The following is a 21,665-nucleotide window of genomic DNA, read 5'->3' as shown; positions in this document are numbered from 1 at the left end:
AGTGAAGTCTTTTGTTCACTGATGTTAACTGATACTTCTGCCATAGCTTCTTAGCTTCTAGTGGATGATTTTGATGATATCATCATGCATTTACAAATATTTTGTGGGTGTTGGTGTTTTACATCCAGATGCATTGTGGTTTCCTTCTGAGTCTCACACTATCAGCAGCTATCATCTATTCTTAGCTTCTTCTTCTTCTTCTTCTTCTTATTCTTATTATTATTATTATTATCATTAATGCATGTACACAATACAACCTCAGAATGTAAGTAACAGTGGTACTTCTAGAAAGGAGTGAGACGCTAGTAGGTAAGTACTTAATTTAATATATAGATGGATTAAATAGTAAGAAAGCATACGACAGAAATTAGGACTTAGTGGAAAAAAGCCAACATTTATTTTGGACATTGTTACTGTGTATCACTTGCTCTAGTTTCAAGGTATATCAGCAACAAACAAATAAAATGTACATTGTTTTTCACATCAAACAACTCTTGCACGTCTCCAGCGTTTACCCCCTATTTGATTACTACATGCTCTAGTTAGCTGAGAGCATCAGGAGAGTGGCTGCGACTGCACCATACAAGATTTTCTGAAAGAGTGTGTGTGTGTGTGTGTGTGTGTGTGTGTGTGTGTGTGTGTGTGTGTGTGTGTGTGTGTGTTACAAAGGTCTTTAATGAATTCCTGCAAGCCTTTTTGATCTGTGGTTATACAGATATCTATGATAAAAATGTTAAACACACACACACACACACACACACACACATTTATCTCATCATAGGAACACACACACACACACACACACACACACACACACACACACACACACACACTTATCTCATCTCATCATAGGAGCAGTTGCCTCAGAAAAATTATTAATATTTGTTCCTAAAAACCTTTTATGTATGTCAATAGCATTAATTCACTTGAGAGACAGGACCTGAATTCATTTAAGCACTTGCTGGATCTCCTCAGTCATCCTACAGCTCTTGCAGTCTTCCACCTTGCATCCTCCAACAGCTGTGATGTGCACCATAGCACAATTCCAATATCTGTAATTATTTGGTAGCACATAATCAATGCGTTCTGGACCACTCACCAGCTGACCATGTTACACACAATGGTTACTTTAAGATAGTAGCTGGATAGCATAAATATTTGACTTGACTTTGAACTGTTTGATAAACACACATTTTTACCTGGCATGATATCAGTTACAGTGGTGAGCACACTACAGAACAAGATGCAAACCAACATGAATGAAACAGTCCACATAGCTGGTTTTCCTCATTACACTACCACAACTGTATTATGAAATATTCTCTTGCTCATTATTATAACAGATACATGTGTCATTACTTGCCATCAGCATGTTAGTTATGTCTGATTTCTACAGTTTGTAAAATTTTTGCAATTCCTCAGTACAGCTGGGATGCACAGTGACAAGACTTCTCAACAAGTCAAGTAGAAATAAAAGCTAAAAAGGGATGTAAACAAACCTTTGGAGGAAGAGTGATCTTGAAATCAAAATATCTATGCTTATGAAACAAGATCATAAATAACTTTTTAATTAATAAAATCAATCAGTTTTTTATTGCTATTAAACATACATTCTCTGGTGAAACTGATTCAGGTACATAGTATGTCAATACCCCATTGTAACCATATTTCTCTAGAAATTTGATTCTTCCATAGTCAAATATTAACTTGCACATTCTGCCAATTTTTCTTCTCTTCTCGTGTGTCAGCTGCAGTCGTGCATACCTGAAACATATTATTTGTTTTATGTACTGCACAGACCTTGCTCATCATGCACTAGCCAATGAGTAAAATGTGAGTGTTACATTTACTTGTTCCACCATTATGCGCAGCGAAATTGCTATTTTCACAGCACTTTCAACAGATATGGTACAATGCAGAAACAAATAACTGCACTTACATTCCATTATTCAAAACAAAACTCTGCACACGAAAACACCAGATAAAAATGGTGGACAGTATTTACTTTCAGAAGGTGCATTAAAAATACTTAAAGAAGAAAATATTCCTCATTTAAAACTTTAAGTGAAGACAATATTGGCCATGAAAGCTTACACTGTATGAAAAAAATATTGTTCTTAGCTTCTGGAAAAGTAAGTTCCTTCTCCACAGAAGGTATAGGAATTGTTTGGGAGATGTGGATCCCCCATTAGTTAATCGCCTGAGTGATTAGACGCCTTCTCCCCCCCCTCCCCCCTCTTTCCAACCTCTCCCAAATAATTCCTCTTTCCTCCTTGAAGAAAAAAAAAACTGTTGTTCTCAAAGCCTAAAGTTCTGTGTACTTTTTAAGTGTCTCTTCTGGCAGTATTGGGAGTTGCAACTCCTGAAGATATTGCACAGCCTTCCTGTCTCTCAGAGATTTTAGCAATTTTTCTGAATTGAATTTATACACCAATTATACTTAGTGCATTCTTTTTGCATTCACATTAAACCATTCAACCAAAAGTGCTATTTACTGTAATGCAAACTATGCTAGTAATATGGAGCCTTATTCATAGCTATCTATTTAGAAAAGAAGCTCTGAGAGTCATTAAGATGATAAGAAAGGAGGAGGAGGAGATTAGCGTTTAACATTCTGTCGACAAAAAGGTCATTAGAAACAGAGCACAAGCTCAGATCAGGGAAGGATGGGGAACGAAATCAGCTGTGCACTTTCAAAGGAATCATCCCAGCATTTGCCTTCAATGATTGAGGGAAATCATGGAAAATCTAAATCAGGATGGCTAGATGCGGGTTTGAACCATGGTGCAGTGTGCTTACCAGGTTTGCCAATGCTACATCTTACTGGAAGAGATGCACATATTCACAGATAACTTTGAATAATAATAGTAATAATAATAATAGTAATAATAATAATAATAATAATAATAAACAAAAATACTGAAAACAGAATTGACAGCAAGAAACAAGACAAAAGCTATAAATACTTATGCCATACCAATATTGACCTACTCATTTGGAGTAGTGAAATGGAGTAACACAGACCTAGAAGCACTCAATACACTTACACGATCACAATGCCACAAATATAGAATACATCACATACATTCAGCAACAGAAAGATTCACATTAAGCAGAAAGGAAGGAGGAAGGGGATTTATCGACATAAAAAACCTACATTATGGACAGGTAGACAATTTAAGAAAATTCTTTATAGAACGAGCAGAAACTAGCAAAATACACAAGGCAATCACTCATATAAATACATCAGCTACACCACTGCAATTTCATAACCATTTCTACAACCCTTTAGATCACATAACATCAACAGATACAAAGAAAGTAAATTGGAAAAAGAAAACACTTCATGGCAAGCACCCGTATCATCTAACACAGCCACACATCGTTCAAGACGCATCCAACACATGGCTAAGAAAAGGCAATATATACAGTGAGACAGAAGGATTCATGACTGCAATACAGGATCAAACAATAAACACCAGGTATTGCAGCAAGCATATTATTAAAGATCCCAATACCACAACGGATAAATGCAGAATTTGTAAACAACAAATAGAAACAGTAGATCACATCACAAGCGGATGTACAATACTAGCAAATACAGAATACCCCAGAAGACGACAATGTCGCAAAAATAATACATCAACAGCTTGCCTTACAACATAAACTTTTAAAACAACACGTTCCTACATACAAGTATACACCACAAAATGTACTGGAGAATGATGAATACAAATTATACTGGAACAGAACCATTATAACAGATAAAACAACGCCACATAACAAACCTGATATCATACTCACCAATAAAAAGAAGAAATTAACACAACTAATCGAAATATCCATACCCAATACAACAAATATACACAAGAAAACAGGAGAAAAAATTGAAAAATACATCCAACTGGCTGAGGAAGTCAAAGACATGTGGCATCAGGATAAAGTTGACATCATATCAATTATACTATCAACTACAGGAGTCATACCACACAATATCCACCAGTACATCAATGCAATACAGCTACATCCAAACATATACGTACAACTACAGAAATCCGTAATTACTGATACATGTTCAATTACCCGAAAGTTCCTAAATGCAATATAACACATACCGTACAGTTAAAAGGAAGTGACGCTTGATCAAGGTCCGCGTCACTCCATTTTTAACTGGACTTAACGTCTGAGAAAGTGAAGGAAATAATAATAATAAAGGAAATTAGTATTTAACATGACATCATGGTTATTATAGACTGAGCACCTACAACTGGACATGGATGGGGAAGGAAATCAAACACGTTCTTTTCACAGAAGTGTTCGCATTGTCCATGAGATTTAAGACTACCACAGAAAACCTAAATCTGATTGGCCAAATAGGTATTTGATCTCCACTCCTCACAAGTACTAGTCCAGTGTCTTAATTGCTGTACAATTTCACTTGGCAAAAAATAAGTATAAAAGAGATACTAATTTAAAATGTAATTAGTTAATAATTGTTCCATATTGCCCTAAACAAGCAGATATCAGAAACTAATTAATCATAAATACAAATTGGCTGATAACACTTATAAAATCATAATCACACTTATAGTTAGTCCAGTTTAAAGGCAGTGTGCATCCCACCCACAAATAACAAAATAAACAACAAATAAGAAACAAAAGCCTTACCTATCAACTGAATTTTCTGGTTTGCGAATTAGCTCATTCTTCCGAGAGCCACATGTTGCCCAACTGGTAATACCACACATGACATTAAAGTCAGAAATTTCAAAACCCAGTTCCTGTTAACAAAAAGATACTGTTGCAATGGATATTACAATAAAATCAAAACAAAAGATCAACTTTCCTTCATTTAGTTTCAGTCGCAATAACTATTTAGAAAACCTTCAAATAATTATCATAGTTGCACCAGGATTCTTTAATCAAACTCAACCATCACCACCACCACCACCACCACCACCACTTCTCAGTTTTGTGGCACACAATCTTAACTAAAACGTGTAATATTCACATTCAAGATAGAATAGCCAAACCTGATAGTTATAGGGGAAGCTAAGTTAAACAGAGGAAAATGATAAAGCTGTACACCATTCAACAAGTACATAAGGACAAACTCAATTACTGCCTATGTTTTCAATTAAATCAGCTGTTAAACACACAAAAATGATTTTGTGTGTTTATGATCAATATTGGCAAATATATAACTACCAAACTTGCCTAATAAAGTTTTACCTATTGAATGAATAACAAATAAGTTCTCAATACATGTCAAGGGGTTTTTCAAGTTTTTATATATAAATAAATTTACAGCTTGTCCACTGAAAGAGTCCCTGATTTCAAAATTATTAGGGAGGATTGGGAAAGCAATGCACAATAACTTTTTTCCCTCCCTTTGTACTGCAACTGGAATGTTGGAATTTCACAACAATATAGCTTGCATTTTGCACTGCTTCACGTCTGCTGTGCAGCGAGCTACCTTAATTTAAGTATTAACTGTATTTTTCTTACTTGTCACTTCTTCTTCCATGTGTATTTGCTTTTAGGAAGCTTTAATTGTCGGGTGCTATTAATAGTGTTCCATAGATTTCGTGTTTGTTTTGAATACAGTCAGAGAGAGTCCCTTTAGTCAGCCATAGTGCCAGTAGAGTCAGTGTCGTCGTAACTGCCGTCTGCTTCACGTCTGCTGTGCAGCGAGCTACCTTAATTTAAGTATTAACTGTATTTTTCTTACTTGTCACTTCTTCTTCCGTGTGTATTTGCTTTTAGGAAGCTTTAATTGTCGAGTGCTATTAATAGTTCCATAGATTTCGTGTTTGTTTTGAATACAGTCAGAGAGAGTCCCTTTAGTCATCCATAGTGCCAGTAGTGCTAGTGTTTGTTTGCAATACAGTCCAGAGACAGGTAGTGCTATTTTCATTGTTTTCTACAAAAAGTGCCTAGCAACCACAGTTTAGTGAATAAACAGCCGCCTTTAGTGAATTAGCAGTCTAGTTAAAGGTTGATTAACTCTCTTCAGTAAATTGATTCCTTAGGATGGATAGGATGTGTGACTGCTGTGTACGGACGCAGGAGGAGCTGGCCACTGTTCGCGAACAGCTGAGCGTGTTGATGGCCGCGGTCAGCCGTCTTCAGGCTGCTGCCTCGGAGTGTAGCGGCAGTGGGGAGTCTGGTGCGTCGCAAGGTACACCCCAGGTGTTACATGCTTCACCCACTGTCCCTGCTGTCGAGACATCTTCGCGTGTACTGGGCGTGGTTGGGCCACCCTCTCCCCAAGGGGAGTGGCGGGTTCAGCGGCGTTCGCGGCGCACGAGGCGGAGGGTCAATGTGGAGGCTGGCCGTGTGGCATCGCCCGCTCTGCCTGTGAGTGGACATGTGGCTGCTCCTTCAGCAAGGTCCAAGCAGGCACACGGGGGGAGGGGTTTATTAGTTATTGGGAGCTCCGACGTTAGGCGGGTGATGGAGCCCCTTAGGGAAATAGCGGGAAGGTCGGGGAAGAAGGCCAGAGTTCACTCTGTCTGCTTGCCAGGGGGTCTCATCCGAGATGTGGAGTAGGCCCTACCGGCGGCGATAGAGAGCACTGGGTGCACCCGACTGCAAATTGTTGCTCATGTCGGCACCAATGACTCCTGCCGTCTGGGTTCAGAGGTCATCCTCAGTTCGTACAGGCGGTTGGCGGAATTGGTGAAGGCGGAAAGCCTCGCTCGCGGGGTGAAATCAGAGCTAACTATTTGTAGTATCGTTCCCAGAACCGATCGCGGTCCTCTGGTTTGGAGCCGCGTGGAAGGCTTAAACCAGAGGCTCAGACGATTCTGCGGAGACCTGGGGTGCAAATTTCTCGACCTCCGCTATCGGGTGGAGAAATGTAGGGTCCCCCTGAATAGGTCAGGCGTGTACTACACGCCGGAAGCGGCTACAAGGGTAGCGGAGTACGTGTGGAGTGCACATGGGGGTTTTTTAGGTTAGAGAATCCCCTCCCTAGGCCCAACAAGACACCTCCTGAGACGCAGCAAGGTAGGAGTAGGCAAAATGCAACAGGGAATAACAATATTAATGTGCTAATAGTAAACTGCAGGAGCGTCTACAGAAAGGTCCCAGAACTGCTCTCATTAATAAACGGTCACAACGCTCGTATAGTACTAGGGACAGAAAGTTGGCTGAAACCAGACGTAAATAGTAATGAAATCCTAAACTCAGATTGGAATGTATACCGCAGAGACAGGCTGGACAGTGAAGGGGGAGGCGTGTTTATAGCAATAAGAAGTGCAATAGTATCGAAGGAAATTGACGGAGATCCGAAATGTGAAATGATTTGGGTGAAGGTCACGGTTAAAGCAGGCTCAGACATGGTAATTGGATGTCTCTATAGGCCCCCTGGCTCAGCAGCTGTTGTGGCAGAGCACCTGAAGGATGATTTGGAAAATATTTCGAGTAGATTTCCCCACCATGTTATAGTTCTGGGTGGAGATTTTAATTTGCCAGATATAGACTGGGAGACTCAGACGTTCATAACGGGTGGCAGGGACAAAGAATCCAGTGAAATTTTTTTAAGTGCTTTATCTGAAAACTACCTTGAGCAGTTAAACAGAGAACCGACTCGTGGCGATAACATATTAGACCTTCTGGTGACAAACAGACCCGAACTATTTGAAAAAGTTAACGCAGAACGGGGAATCAGCGATCATAAAGCGGTTACGGCATCGATGATTTCAGCCGTAAATAGAAATATTAAAAAGGGTAGGAAGATTTTTCTGTTTAGCAAAAGTGACAAAAAGCATATTTCAGAGTACCTGTTGGCTCAACACAAAAGTTTTGTCTCAAGTACAGATAGTGTTGAGGATCAGTGGACAAAGTTCAAAACCGTCGTACATAATGCGTTAGATGAGTATGTGCCAAGGAAGATCGTAAGAGATGGAAAAGAGCCACCGTAGTACAACAACCGAGTTAGAAAACTGCTGCGGAAGCAAAGGGAACTTCACAGCAAACATAAACATAGCCAAAGCCTTGCAGACAAACAAAAATTACGCGAAGCGAAATGTAGTGTGGGGAGGGCTATGCGAGAGGCGTTCAATGAATTCGAAAGTAAAGTTCTATGTACTGACTTGGCGGAAAATCCTAAGAAATTTTGGTCTATGTCAAAGCGGTAGGTGGATCAAAACAAAATGTCCAGACACTCTGTGACCAAAATGGTACTGAAACAGAGGTTGACAGAGTAAAGGCCGAAATACTAAATGTCTTTTTCCAAAGTTGTTTCACAGAGGAAGATTGCACTGTAGTTTCTTCTCTAGATTGTCGCACAGATGACAAAATGGTAGATATCGAAATAGACGACAGAGGGATAGAGAAACAATTAAAATCGCTCAAAAGAGGAAAGGCCTCTGGACCTGATGGGATACCAGTTCAATTTTACACAGAGTACGCGAAGGAACTTGCCCCCCTTCTTGCAGCAGTGTACCGTAGGTCTCTAGAAGAGCGTAGCGTTCCAAAGGATTGGAAAAGGGCACAGGTCATCCCCGTTTTCAAGAAGGGACGTCGAGCAGATGTGCAGAACTATAGACCTATATCTCTAACGTCGATCAGTTGTAGAATTTTGGAACACGTATTGTGTTCGAGTATAATGACTTTTTTGGAGACTAGAAATCTACTCTGTAGGAATCAGCATGCGTTTCAAAAAGATGGTCTTGTGAAACCCAGCTCGCGCTATTCGTCCATGAGACTCAGAGGGCCATAGACACGGGTTCACAGGTAGATGCCGTGTTTCTTGACTTCCGCAAGGCGTTCGATACAGTTCCCCACAGTCGTTTAATGAACAAAGTAAGAGCATATGGACTATCAGACCAATTGTGTGATTGGATTGAGGAGTTCCTAGATAACAGGACGCAGCATGTCATTCTCAATGGAGAGAAGTCTTCCGAAGTAAGAGTGATTTCAGGTGTGCCGCAGGGGAGTGTCATAGGACCGTTGCTATTCACAATATACATAAATGACCTTGTGGATGACATCGGAAGTTCACTGAGGCTTTGTGCAGATGATGCTGTGGTGTATCGAGAGGTTGTAACAATGGAAAATTGTACTGAAATGCAGGAGGATCTGCAGCGAATTGACGCATGGTGCAGGGAATGGCAATTGAATCTCAATGTAGACAAGTGTAATGTGCTGCGAATACACAGAAAGATAGATCCTTTATCATTTAGCTACAAAATAGCAGGTCAGCAACTGGAAGCAGTTAATACCATAAATTATCTGGGAGTATGCATTAGGAGTGATTTAAAATGGAATGATCATATAATGTTGATCGTCGGTAAAGCAGATGCCAGACTGAGATTCATCGGAAGAATCCTAAGGAAATGCAATCCGAAAACAAAGGAAGTAGGTTACAGTACGCTTGTTCGCCCACTGCTTGAATACTGCTCAGCAGTGTGGGATCCGTACCAGATAGGGTTGACAGAAGATATAGAGAAGATCCAACGGAGAGCAGCGCGCTTCGTTACAGGATCATTTAGTAATCGCGAAAGCGTTACGGAGATGATAGATAAACTCCAGTAGAAGACTCTGCAGGAGAGACGCTCAGTAGCTCGGTACGAGCTTTTGTCAAAGTTTCGAGAACATACCTTCACCGAAGAGTCAAGCAGTATATTGCTCCCTCCTACATATATCTCGCGAAGAGACCATGAGGATAAAATCAGAGAGATTGGAGCCCACACAGAGGCATACCGACAATCCTTCTTTCCACGAACAATACGAGACTGGAATAGAAGGGAGAACCGATAGAGGTACTCAAGACTCAAGGTACCCTCCACCACACACCGTCAGGTGGCTTGCGGAGTATGGATGTAGATGTAGATGTAGATGAAAAGCAGCAAAGTGTATTTTGATGTTTGTGGGCCAAAGGCATAACCACATAAAATTCCCAGAGATGTGTTGTGTGTACAGGGACAACTGTACGGACCATAGCAATGTCTCCAAGTGGTCTGCATTCTTATATGGGGGTGATGTGAGACTTGGTGTGATTGGCCATGCTCTGGGAGGGGGGGGGGGGGGGGGCAAGTGATGGCTGCAACCTCACAGAATGTCAGAGCCATCAAGGCAACAATTTTGAATGATCAGTGTGTGTGCAATTGCAAATTTTATTGTAGCAGTTCAACATATCCTATGCTGTGGTGTACTGTCATGTTCATGACACACTGAAATTTTATAAAGTTAGTGCTCGCTGGGTGCATAAGAACCTGACAGACAACCACAAGAGCCAGTGAATGATGAGAAGCTTGGATCACTTAACGTGTTATGCTGCAGATGGGCATGACTTTCTAAATGAAATTGTCACTGGTGATGAGTTGTGTGCACACCCCTACAAGACCTAAACCAAGCACGGCCCTATAGAGTGGAAACATGCTGGTTCCCCAGTACGGAAAGAATTTGAAGTGACTCAATCTGCTAGGAATGTACTTGGGACTGTTTTGGGATATGCATGGTGTGTTATTGGTGAACTTTGCTGAACATGGGACCACTGTGAATGCTGTAGCCTACATTAAGGACTTTGGTTACATTGTGTCATGACTTTTGTGACAATGCTTGCTCCCACATTGCTGCTCCTGTTCATGAGAAAATCACCAAATTTAGGTGGGATGTGCTCTAGCATCCATCATACAGCCCAGACCATGCACCATCAGACTTTCATCTGTTTGGTCTCATGAAGATATTCCTGGCCAGCCAATGCTTTGCAACAAATGCAGAAGTGAAATCAGCATTTCACAGGTGGCTATACTCCAACCAAATGGATTTCTGTGAACAGGGCATATTGAAACTGGTACCACAATGGGAGAAATGTGTTGAGAACTTTGGTGACTACATAGAAAAATAGGTAAAAGATGAAAGTTCATTTGTGATTTTCTTTGTTTTGCTACCTATTAATCTTTTTGGTAATAAAATTATTGTGAGTTACTTTCAGATCTTCCCTTGTAAATATTTCAAAAACTAAAATTGATAGAGGCGTGAAACAAATGGCATGTTTATTGTGAAAGTTGAAAAAACTTTTATAAAAAAAGTTCTGAAATAGTTCAAAAAGCTGCTAACAGAAGGCACTGTACACTGTGCAGCTCACACAGTACTAGCCTACAACTTGTTCTCTGCAAGCTGTCTCTACAATCACATCACAATCTTTTTGAAATGTCCACCACTTGCAGTGTGGAGGCGGCACAAACAGGCAATGAAATTTTGACCTCACAATCCGTAATGTCTCAATGGAAATGGATTCAGATGCCACACCGATCACCGATTCAAGCTCATCAGCATGGTGGGATGGTTCTGACAGACAGTCTCTTTCAATGTGGCGCCCAAAAAAGTAGTCACAAGGAGTCAGGCCAATCCATTCCTGCACCAGTAAATTTGCAATAATCCAATGCAATGACTCTATTCCCTAAGTATTCATCCAGAAAAGAAACACCTGATTGGTGTGTGTGGTCTGGTTGATCCTAAAACACCAGCTGTGTGGAGACAAACTGTTCCAAGATTGCAATGTAACAATCAACAGTCATTATTTCTCACATGAAAAAAAAGGCCAATAAGGCCTCTGCTGCATACTGCAGCCCAAACAGGTACTTAGGGAATGTACAGTGGTTTCATTTCATACAAATGAGTATTTTTGGAACTCCAAAATTGGCAGACTTTATTGCAGACCAATGGAGGGAAGCATAGGAGGTAAAACTCATAGGGGGCAGACTGCAAGATGAATACAGTAAGCAGATTCAAAAGGATGTAAGTTGCAATAGTTATTCGGAGATGTAGAGGCTTTCACAGGACAGAGAGCTGAAAGACACAGAGCTGCATCAAACTGGTCTTTGGACTGAAGAGCACAACAGCAACATCACTTAGTACTGAATGATGCTTTTCAAAAATCCATTGTTTTTAGGTTACAGGGGGAAAAACAGAAGGGACTAGGTTTTTTCTTTTCTTGCTAATTTTTTTTTTTTTTTTTTTTTTTTTTTTTTCCAGAGAGAATTCGAAGTATCAAATTTATACCCACAATTAGCACCCCAAAAAATATAAAGGAGTAAACTTTTAGCACTTTGCCATAACTTTTTGCTTAGACCCTTTGCTGATCACCATTATACAGTATGATGCTCTTTTCATGATTGTTAGATAACTTTGTTCAAGTCCTTGTCCAGCACACTTGCCATTTTCATATTTTAAAAGCTTTAAAGTTAGAGTTCATGTTTAACAGATATGTTCCTTTTGTTCTAATGAATAAAACTATTTAAAGGATACTAAGTTATTTTTTTACCATATAGTGAATGGCGGAAACAAACTCTCCGAGGTACTGCTTCCCCCAGCATAAAATGAAATACAGAGAAGCAACTAGAATCATCATGCATAACACACATTAAGACAACTGTGAGCTTGGCACTGTGGATAGGAACCAGTGACAAGAAGAACCACAGAGTCCCTTCACTGGGCAATGTCTGATGCAATTGGAAGAATATTTTCTATGACATATAAGCGTTGAACTTCGTTTTCTATCCCAGCACATGATTTAACCTGTCACAGATATTTGCATCGTTGTGTTGTCAATAAATGAGCCAATCCAAAAGCCAATCACCACCCTTAGCTTACATGTTAATGACCACCCTCCTGATGATGATGATGATGATGATGATGATGATGATGACTGATGGTGGAGGGCTAAATAGCAAGGTCATCAGCACCCTTGCATTAATGATATATTGAAGGACATGGTGAAAATCTTTGTAAAAAGGTAAAAAAAAAAAAAAACAGAAAACCACATTTCATCCCTCCACAAGAATTTCAAGGTAATCCTAATAAGGTGAGATTCAGAAAAGCCTGTAATACAATTCCAACCAGGCACAGCACAATAACTAATAGATAATATCATAGATAAAATACCTGTAAAGACACAGTTAAAAAAGGGATAGATAACTCTGTGACTGGATGGCTACTTACAAATAATAAGTGACACAGCCACTCTGTTAAACATTAAAATCTCATCCCCCCACCCACCAATATTTTGGGAAGAATTCCGGACACCACACAAAATCTCAAAACATGAACAACACTTGCCTTGTTATCAGTTAAAATAGAGGGCAGATCCTGTGGGATACCCAGTTCAACCATCAGGTTGTCATGTAAAACACACTCAGTTAAAATATGACATATTGACAGCTGTTTCTCGCATTTCTGACATAATGGGGCCTCCTCCTGATGTAAGAGGAAGCCATGTATCAAGCAGTGTAAGGACTACTTCTTTAGACTTTCATGAGCGGAAGGAGGTAAACCATGGTTGCACTGAAGTTTATTATTCCTCACTTCCAGCCACTGAATCTCCCACCAACACATGGTCCTTCTGGTCACAAATGAAGTGACAGCCTGCAGGGTGACTGAACATCTAGCAGGGCGAGGAAGGAAGCAAACCTCCTTGACAGCCACATCAGTGAGTTCATTTCCCTGCCCCTGCCGCACCTCCATTGCAATAATTCTACCATAGCACTGTCAGACTGAAACCTTGAGTCAGTCTGTGAATTGTACTCAGACTGCTTTAGTGGAAGTGTAAATCTTCAAGAAGGAACGATATTTAGACTGCCACAAATGTTCAAACCAGTTTACATTGTTCTGTACAGTAATGACTTAGTTCAAAAACCCACTTCTGTAAAGTATAGAATGAAAAAAAATCTTCAACATAAAGCAGAAACATATTACATGAAATGATAACTGGCTCTGACAGAAATAACCATAAGTGGGGCAACCAAATGAGCGTAGCATAGCATTCTTGCAGTGGAAAACAAAATTCAAGGATAAGAAAATATAATTCTGATTGTATTAATGCCGGGAATGGCAATGGCAAACTCAAGCCATAATGACTACACAGAGATCATTATCCCAACCAGTAGGGGAAGCATTAAGAATATGACAAAGCTGTTCAGTCCAAAGTTTACTCTGGGAGTTCACATCCCAAAGAACAGCTGAGTCGCTGATGACTGTATTTCAGAAGATTCTGAGTGCAGGAAACAGATAATGTTATGGATCTTTAAGGTCTGTAAGTCTAGACTGCAGTTGCATGTGTATTGTTAGCATGAGTGTCTCCATTATGGCCTGTGGGGGCAAAAATTACTGAACATATAGTGTCCTAACAACTGGATTGGCTGACGTGCACCACCTAAATGACCTGATTTCATACTTCTTAACTTTCATCAACAGGACAAACTGAATGTCATGCCAAGTTAGCAGGTCTGTCACAACTCAAGCAGCTCATCAATGATAAATGTAACAGGGGCAGTTTCCTTAGAGACCTTATCCCTTCAATTGGTTCCCCATTCTCGGTCTCATTTTCTTGAATCTCACATAATAAAGCATCCTATATGATCCTTTAAAGAATTTACAAAAAGCTGTTGAATCTGAGACGTGCACAGTTTGAGAACTTTTCTTACAATCGTGCCAAGTCTTGTCAATAAGCAAAACACCAAATTTACAGAAATGAAGTATTCTTACCACTAAATAATCCATTGCTACATAAGAGGAAATGTCACATCGATGATGGCAGCAAGTAGCTATAAATATACTACGAAACTTCATAGAAATATCTTCACATGTCATTGTCATACATCTCAAAGCCATATCTGAGAACAGGAAATAGAAAACATATATATGTCATTGAACAAAGTTTTTCAATGTGCATTAAAACTTGGGAGAGATGCTATAATTATCACAACTACACAAACTAATGTATTTGCAAACTACACATTACAAAGATTGCAGGAACCTAGAAAACGTCAATACACATACCTGTAGCAGCACCACATAGGTGCTTGCTGAGTGCAACTAGATGCTGGTGTTCTTTTAGCAACTCTATTTCATCAAGGTTGAGATCACCAATGTCAGCTTTCACTCTTCTTACAACACAGTCTCTTTTAGTGCTTAGGCGTCCATCAAATTTATGACGATACGCAGATCGTTCAATAAGTAAAAAAGAAGACTGTGGTACTTCAGCAGTTATTTCTCCAAGCCAATATGTCAGCATACCTGTTTACCAATAAACAATTAATGTTCATCAGGATTTCCCAAAGAACTTTTCATTGATTTTGGCTAGAGTGCTAGAGCATAAAAAGCAGATTACTGAACGCATATTCACAGCTACACAGAATTTCAAAACTATGTTTCCTCTTCTGGTAAATCTTTCACTGAATGCATGCATTTTACAAACACCAGATTTCAACAAAAAACAGGTGTTAGTTCTATCCAAGATTTTTATGTTGTCTGCAGTTTGAAACTAACTGTAGTTTTGGATTTAGCAATAGGATTGGATTTAGCAATAGGAATGAGTCACAGAATTACCCTTGTTGGACTAACAAGGAAGTACCAGGAGATGTTTGTGGATTAAATGTCTCTTTAACACCAATGTTATTAGAGATGGGTGACAAATTTGGATAGCACAAGACTTAAGCATGAAATTATCAATGACCCTTTTGAAAGAATGATACTGGCATTTTCCTGAAGTAATCTGAAGAAACTGTGAAAAACAAATCTCACGTGTCAGATTGGGATTTGAACCCTCCCTCTTTCAGAATACATATCCAGTGGCTTAACCACTGTGCCCCCTCTTGGCCAGTGCAATACAGTTGTGTATGCTACAGCCCGGCTGCATGACTGCCCACGTATCAGCTGTATCCAGCTGTGAACTTGGGCACCTACCAGCCTGCTCCTGGGCACATGATCTGGAATAGCCTGGGACAGATGGTAGGTAAAGTCATATGGCGCGAATGACTGAGAAACCCCAAAGCACAACTTCAGCCATCTGAATTAGAAAGCTGTTTTCTATCCTTCACACCCGCAGGCACATGTGCGCGCTGGAATATGATGAGAGAATGGAGGGGGTGAAACCCAGTGCTGGCGCATAGCCTACTCCTCACTCCTCTCGAACAGCACCAAGTGGTCTGCTGAGCTTAATGTTCCCATCTGACAAATAGATCATCATCAACAGTGTTGCATGCTCTCACTCCTTGAGACACTGCACCAAAATTGGCAATCAGGGACTTGACACCACCACCCTCCTGCCCCCTCCACCATGAAGGTAAGCGGAAAACTACCAAAAGCGTGTGGCTTACCCAGATGGTCACCCATCCAAGCACCGGCAATGCTCAACGGTGCTTAACTTTGGTGATTTGATGGGAACCGGGGTATCCATCACGGCAAGGCCATTGATGATGGTAGGTGAAGGAATGAATATCAAAAGACTTATATACACACATAACATGGAACAAACAAGCAAAGATGCTTAATAAATTAAAAAAAAAAATACAATAAAGCTGCAGGGAATGAAATGAATACTTTTAAAATCTTGAGGACTGATCCTCACATACACTATGTGATCAAAAGTATCCAGACTTCCCCAAAAACATATGTTTTTCATATTAAGTGCCACCTACTGCCAAGTGCTCCATATCAGCGAACTCGGTAGTTATTAGACATTGTGAGAGAGCAGAATGGGGTGCTCCACGGAACTCATAGACTTCAAACGTGGTCAGGTGACTGGATGTCACTTGTGTCATACAACTGTACATGAGATTTCCACACTCCTATACCTCCCTAGGTCCACTGCTTCTGATGTGACAGTGAAATGGAAATGTGAAGGGACACATACAGCACAAAAGCATACAGGTCGAACGTGTCTGTTGACTGACAGAGACTGCTGACAGTTGAAGAGGGTCGTAATGTGTAATAGGCAGACATCTACCCAGACCATGACACAGGAATTCCAAACTGCATCAGGATCCACTGCAAGTACTATGACAGTTAGGCGGGAGGTGAGAAAACTTGGATTTCATGGTCGAGCGGCTGCTCATAAGCCACACATCACACCTGTAAATGCCAAATGACGTGTTGCTTGGTATAAGGAGTGTAAACATTGGACGAATGAACAGTGGAAAAACGTTGTGTGATGTGACGAATCATGGTACACAATGTGGCGATTTGATGGCAGGGTGTGGGTATGGCGAATGCCCAGTGAACATCACCTTCCAGCGTGTGTAGTGGCAACAGTGAAATTCCGAGACGGTGGTGTTATGGTGTGGTCGTGTTTTTCATGGAGGGCGCTTGCACCCCTTGTTGTTTTGGGTGGCACTATCACAGCACAGGCCTACATTGATGTTTTAAGCACTTTCTTGCTTCCCACTGTTGAAGAGCAATTCAGGGATGGCGACTGCATCTTTCAAAATGATCGAGGACCTGTTCATAATGCACGGACTGTGGCAGAGTGGTAACATGACAATAACATCCCTGTAACGGAATGGCCTGCACAGAGTCCTGACCTGAATCCTGTGGAACACCTTTTGGATGTTTTGAAACGCCAACTTCATGCCAGGCCGCACCGACTGACATCAATACCTCTCATCAGTGCAGCACTCCATGAAGAATGGGCTGCCATTCCCCACGAAACCTTCCAGCACCTGATTGAAAGTATGCCTGCCAGAGTGGAAGCTGTCACCAAGGCTAAAGGTGAGTCAACACCATATTCAATTCCAGCATTACCAATGGAGGGCGTCACGAACTTGTAAGTCATTTTCAGCCAGGTGACCAGACACTTTTGATCACATAATGTATGAACCTAAGAACTTGTTACTATAGTCCTTGCAGATACTGCATACGGATACAACAATAAAAGTAGAAATACCGAAGGGCTTACCATACCAAAGGGCTTACCAATGCACTTTTTTTAATTTTAATTGAGTACTAGATGATGAACTCAGGTGGGTGATGGCCTGGTGTACACCTTCTCTGATTAACATCTCTCCAGCAGTTTGTACTTTAAGCTTTTTAAGTGGGAATGACTCACATGGGTGACTAATCAGTGCATGCATAGCATAGTTTGTGTTTGTTGCCTTGTTGTTCTTGATGATGATGATGATGATGAGACAAACGAGAGAGTGTAACCCATTGTTAACATATAGCCTATTCCTCACAAATAGTACCAAGGACACTGCAGAGATTAACATCCCCATTCAGTGGATGCATCACAATCAACAGTGTTCATGCCCTCATTCCACAGCATGCTGTGAACAGGTTTTGAATTTAACACAAGTGTTTGGTGTATAGTCTGTTGATCAGAAACTGTACATCACAACCTATCCTCCCCTTCTTGGACAAACACTGACACTGAATATTTATTCACCACAAGGACTCGTACTACGTACCTCCAAGTCGAGCACCACCACACAAGTGTAAATTAGGAATATTCTCTATGCAGGCAGGTATTTAATCCATTAGATGGTGATATGTAACAGCATGGTACAAGGTTGTAAAGGTACACATGACTTCAGTTCATTTGGGGATCTGAGGTCATTCAGTTACTTATAGAGTGTTTCAACACATATGTATTTCTGCCACTACCACTTCTGACCTATCAGAATTCCTAAGGATTCAAATAATACAATATTTGTGGGAAACAACATACACAATCATGTTTTACTGCTCCTATGCATTTTATTTCAAATATCTGCACCATCTGTGAGAGAATAATACATTGCCCAATAACATTAATTTGATCATCTGTCAAAAGCCTGAACATAAGAGAAGCCATGCTGACTCCAATACTGTAGCCTGCTGTGCTAGGTTTCTTGGTTGAAGATATGTGGCGCAAAAGGCCTGATCTAGGTGATCCCACAGATTCTCAATTGTGTTTCAATCCAGGGAGTTTGGTGGCCAGAGGAGTACAGTAAACTCATTCTGATGCTCTTCGAACCATGCATGTACACTGCAAGCTGTGTGACATGTTGCATTGTCCTGACGGTAGATGCCATTGTCCCGAATGAAAACGAACAGCATTTAGAGGTGGACACTGTCCCCAAACATAGGTGGAGACTTGTGTTGATCCATTGTGCCATCCAGAATAATGATCCCAGGGAATGCCACAAAAACATTCTCCAGACTAAAACACTCTCTCCTCCAGCCTGAACCCTTTGCTTTCAGATGTTTCACACCGTACACACCAATGGCCTTCTGTCCAATGGAGCATAAAATGTGATTAATCCAAAAACGCCACCTGTCACCACTCGGTGGATGTCCAGTAGCAGCACTGGTGTGCAAATTCCATCCTTCATTACTGACAGACAGTATTCAGCATCAGTGCAAGAAACAGGTGCCTGCTCTGAAGGTCCATATGCAGCAACATTCGCTCAACGGTCATTGAGGAGACACTGTTGGTAGCCTCTTGATTTATCTGGGTGGTCAGTTGCTCAATAGTTGCATATCTAATCAACCATACACATCTCCACAATCATCGTTCACCCCTGTCATTTATGGCCCACAGTGCACCACAATTGTCTTGGCACCAGTTTTGGATAGCACCATTTTGCCACACCTGGTAATCACCATTTTCCCATGCCAGTATATTTTTACAACAGCAGCATGCAACTAGTTTACAAACTTAGCCATTTCGGGAATGCTTCCACCCCTGGCACAAAAGACATTCAATGATCATGCCCTTTACGGCATCATGTAAATCACATTGTTTTTTTGCATTACAATGATGACTGCACATTGTGGCGCATGGCGAACCCGTCCCCCGAACTATATATATCCTCCTCTGCTAGTGCTGCCTGCACATTCGTGTCAAACATAGGCACTGTCACATTAATGTGATGGAGCATGTAGAACAGCAAAACTAGTCCATGTATTTGTAAAATACTTAAAGCAGGACATGTTACTTTACCTTCACTTTTTCAAAAAGCAGCTATTGCCAAAAAAATATTTCAATTTAACTCAAAGCAGACTAGTCTACACACAAAAATGTTTAGAATTAACTAACATATGGAATCTGGATATTAACTCCTAAGTAATTCACAGGAAATAATACCTTTTCCTTGGTACAGCAGTGGTTTCGGCACTTTAAGATTTACATAACATTTTCAAAATAGTGTCCCCAATCTACTGTATTTACTCGAATCTGAGCCGCACTCGAATCTAAGCCGCACCTGAAATTTGAGACTTGAAATTCAAGGGGAGAGAAAAGTTTTAGGCCGCACCTCCAAATCGAAACAAAGTTGGTCTATTGTAATATGAGACACAATTTAGGTAGAATAAATGACGATACAGCTACAGTAATTTGGTTCGAGTCGTGAGCTTAGCAATTAAGCTTTACCAGGTAGCCATTGCTATGCGTCAGGCGTGCTTCATCTGGTTTGAATCGGTTGCTTATTTTTCTTTGATCTGATCAGTGCCATTCTCTTTTGTTATAGGTGTTTACGTCACTCTAGGTTGAAAATGCATTATTGTACTGTGTCATGCATTGTTTGTCGCATTCTGATAATAAATGTTTACGACCTGTCGCTGCTCGCGGCATGGCTTGCTTTTGTGCGCGCTACCGCCGCTTAAAATAAAAAAAAAAAAAAAAGAGAGGAATTGTCTCATTATCGAAACAATGGCAAGAAACTGCTATTTGTTGTTACTTACACTGCTGCTTTCTTTGATAATGATCAACAAGAACCAAATAATAGACTGCGTATGATAGATGTTCTGAATAAGAGTTTAACTGAAAGTTTTCTCTGTTTCAAAATCATGCCCTTTACGGCATCATGTAAATCACATTGTTTTTTTGCATTACAATGATGACTGCACATTGTGGCGCATGGCGGACCCGTCCCCCGAACTATATATATCCTCCTCTGCTAGTGCTGCCTGCACATTCGTGTCAAACATAGGCACTGTCACATTAATGTGATGGAGCGTGTAGAACAGCAAAACTAGTCCATGTATTTGTAAAATACTTAAAGCAGGACATGTTACTTTACCTTCACTTTTTCAAAAAGCAGCTATTGCCAAAAAAATATTTCAATTTAACTCAAAGCAGACTAGTCTACACACAAAAATGTTTAGAATTAACTAACATATGGAATCTGGATATTAACTCCTAAGTAAGGGAACAAGAATGAAAAAGAATTCTTTTGTGTTTTCTGGGGAAATGTATTTCAAATATAGCAAATGAAGTAATGGTAGTCACTCACCTCTTCCAGCACCAAATTCGAGGAAACAGGTATCCGCGTGAATACTATTGAACTTCTCAATGAGTGACAAAAGTGAAGACACTTGTGATAGCTGTCTCTTTGAATTAACTCCATTCGCTTGTGTTTCAATCTCCTTTTGCAAGCGAGGATGTACTGATGATCGTTCAGTAACAGAGGGAATGATACCTGAAAGTTCAATACATATACATTTTTTTTTATAGAAATTAATTCAACATGTTTTCTTTAGCCTGTGGGCTCGGACAACCAACAATACAAGAATAAAACTAACGTCTCTTTCACTAGATCTGAGAAATAAAAAAAAAATTACATGTGAAAAATGGAATGAGTAAAGACAAATACTCAGCATAGAGTGGCCTGAAGAGAAAGAGAGAGAGAGAGAGAGAGAGAGAGAGAGAGAGAGAGAGAGAGAGAGAGTTATTATTATATTGAGTTTGTATACAGATTCAGCAAAATATAATTTTTTATTCACGTCTGGCTCAGCACTCCTTCCTTTCTAAAATATTGCTGAGAATTTATTTTCTCATTTCTTCCAGTCACCATCCAACAAATGCGATATCCAATTTTCACAAAGTTTCCTTGTAGTTTATTCTTGGTATAAAATGTCACACACTTTTTCTTTTGATATCCCTCTGATACTAGTAA

General features: G+C 40.3%; 1 protein-coding gene across 4 annotated transcripts in view; it reads right to left on the bottom strand.

The window, feature by feature from the left end:
* Positions 1-1,559: 1,559 nt before the first annotated feature.
* The window catches only part of LOC126470533 (tRNA:m(4)X modification enzyme TRM13 homolog), a 150,494-nt gene continuing 130,388 nt past the window's right edge, over positions 1,560-21,665 (bottom strand). For all 4 annotated transcript variants that reach the window (XM_050098456.1, XM_050098455.1, XM_050098458.1 and 1 more), the window contains 5 exons: positions 21,003-21,188; positions 14,791-15,027; positions 14,497-14,624; positions 4,669-4,781; positions 1,560-1,764 (listed from right to left, as the gene is read on the bottom strand). In XM_050098456.1, the coding sequence (XP_049954413.1) occupies positions 1,584-1,764; positions 4,669-4,781; positions 14,497-14,624; positions 14,791-15,027; positions 21,003-21,188 (845 nt within the window). In that variant the 3' untranslated portion in view covers positions 1,560-1,583. The remainder of the gene's footprint in view (positions 1,765-4,668; positions 4,782-14,496; positions 14,625-14,790; positions 15,028-21,002; positions 21,189-21,665) is intronic.

The sequence above is a fragment of the Schistocerca serialis genome, chromosome 3 (assembly GCF_023864345.2).
Source record: "Schistocerca serialis cubense isolate TAMUIC-IGC-003099 chromosome 3, iqSchSeri2.2, whole genome shotgun sequence".
In the NCBI taxonomy this organism is placed as follows: Eukaryota; Metazoa; Arthropoda; class Insecta; order Orthoptera; family Acrididae; genus Schistocerca; species Schistocerca serialis.
This window is presented reverse-complemented; position numbering and strand designations above follow the sequence as displayed.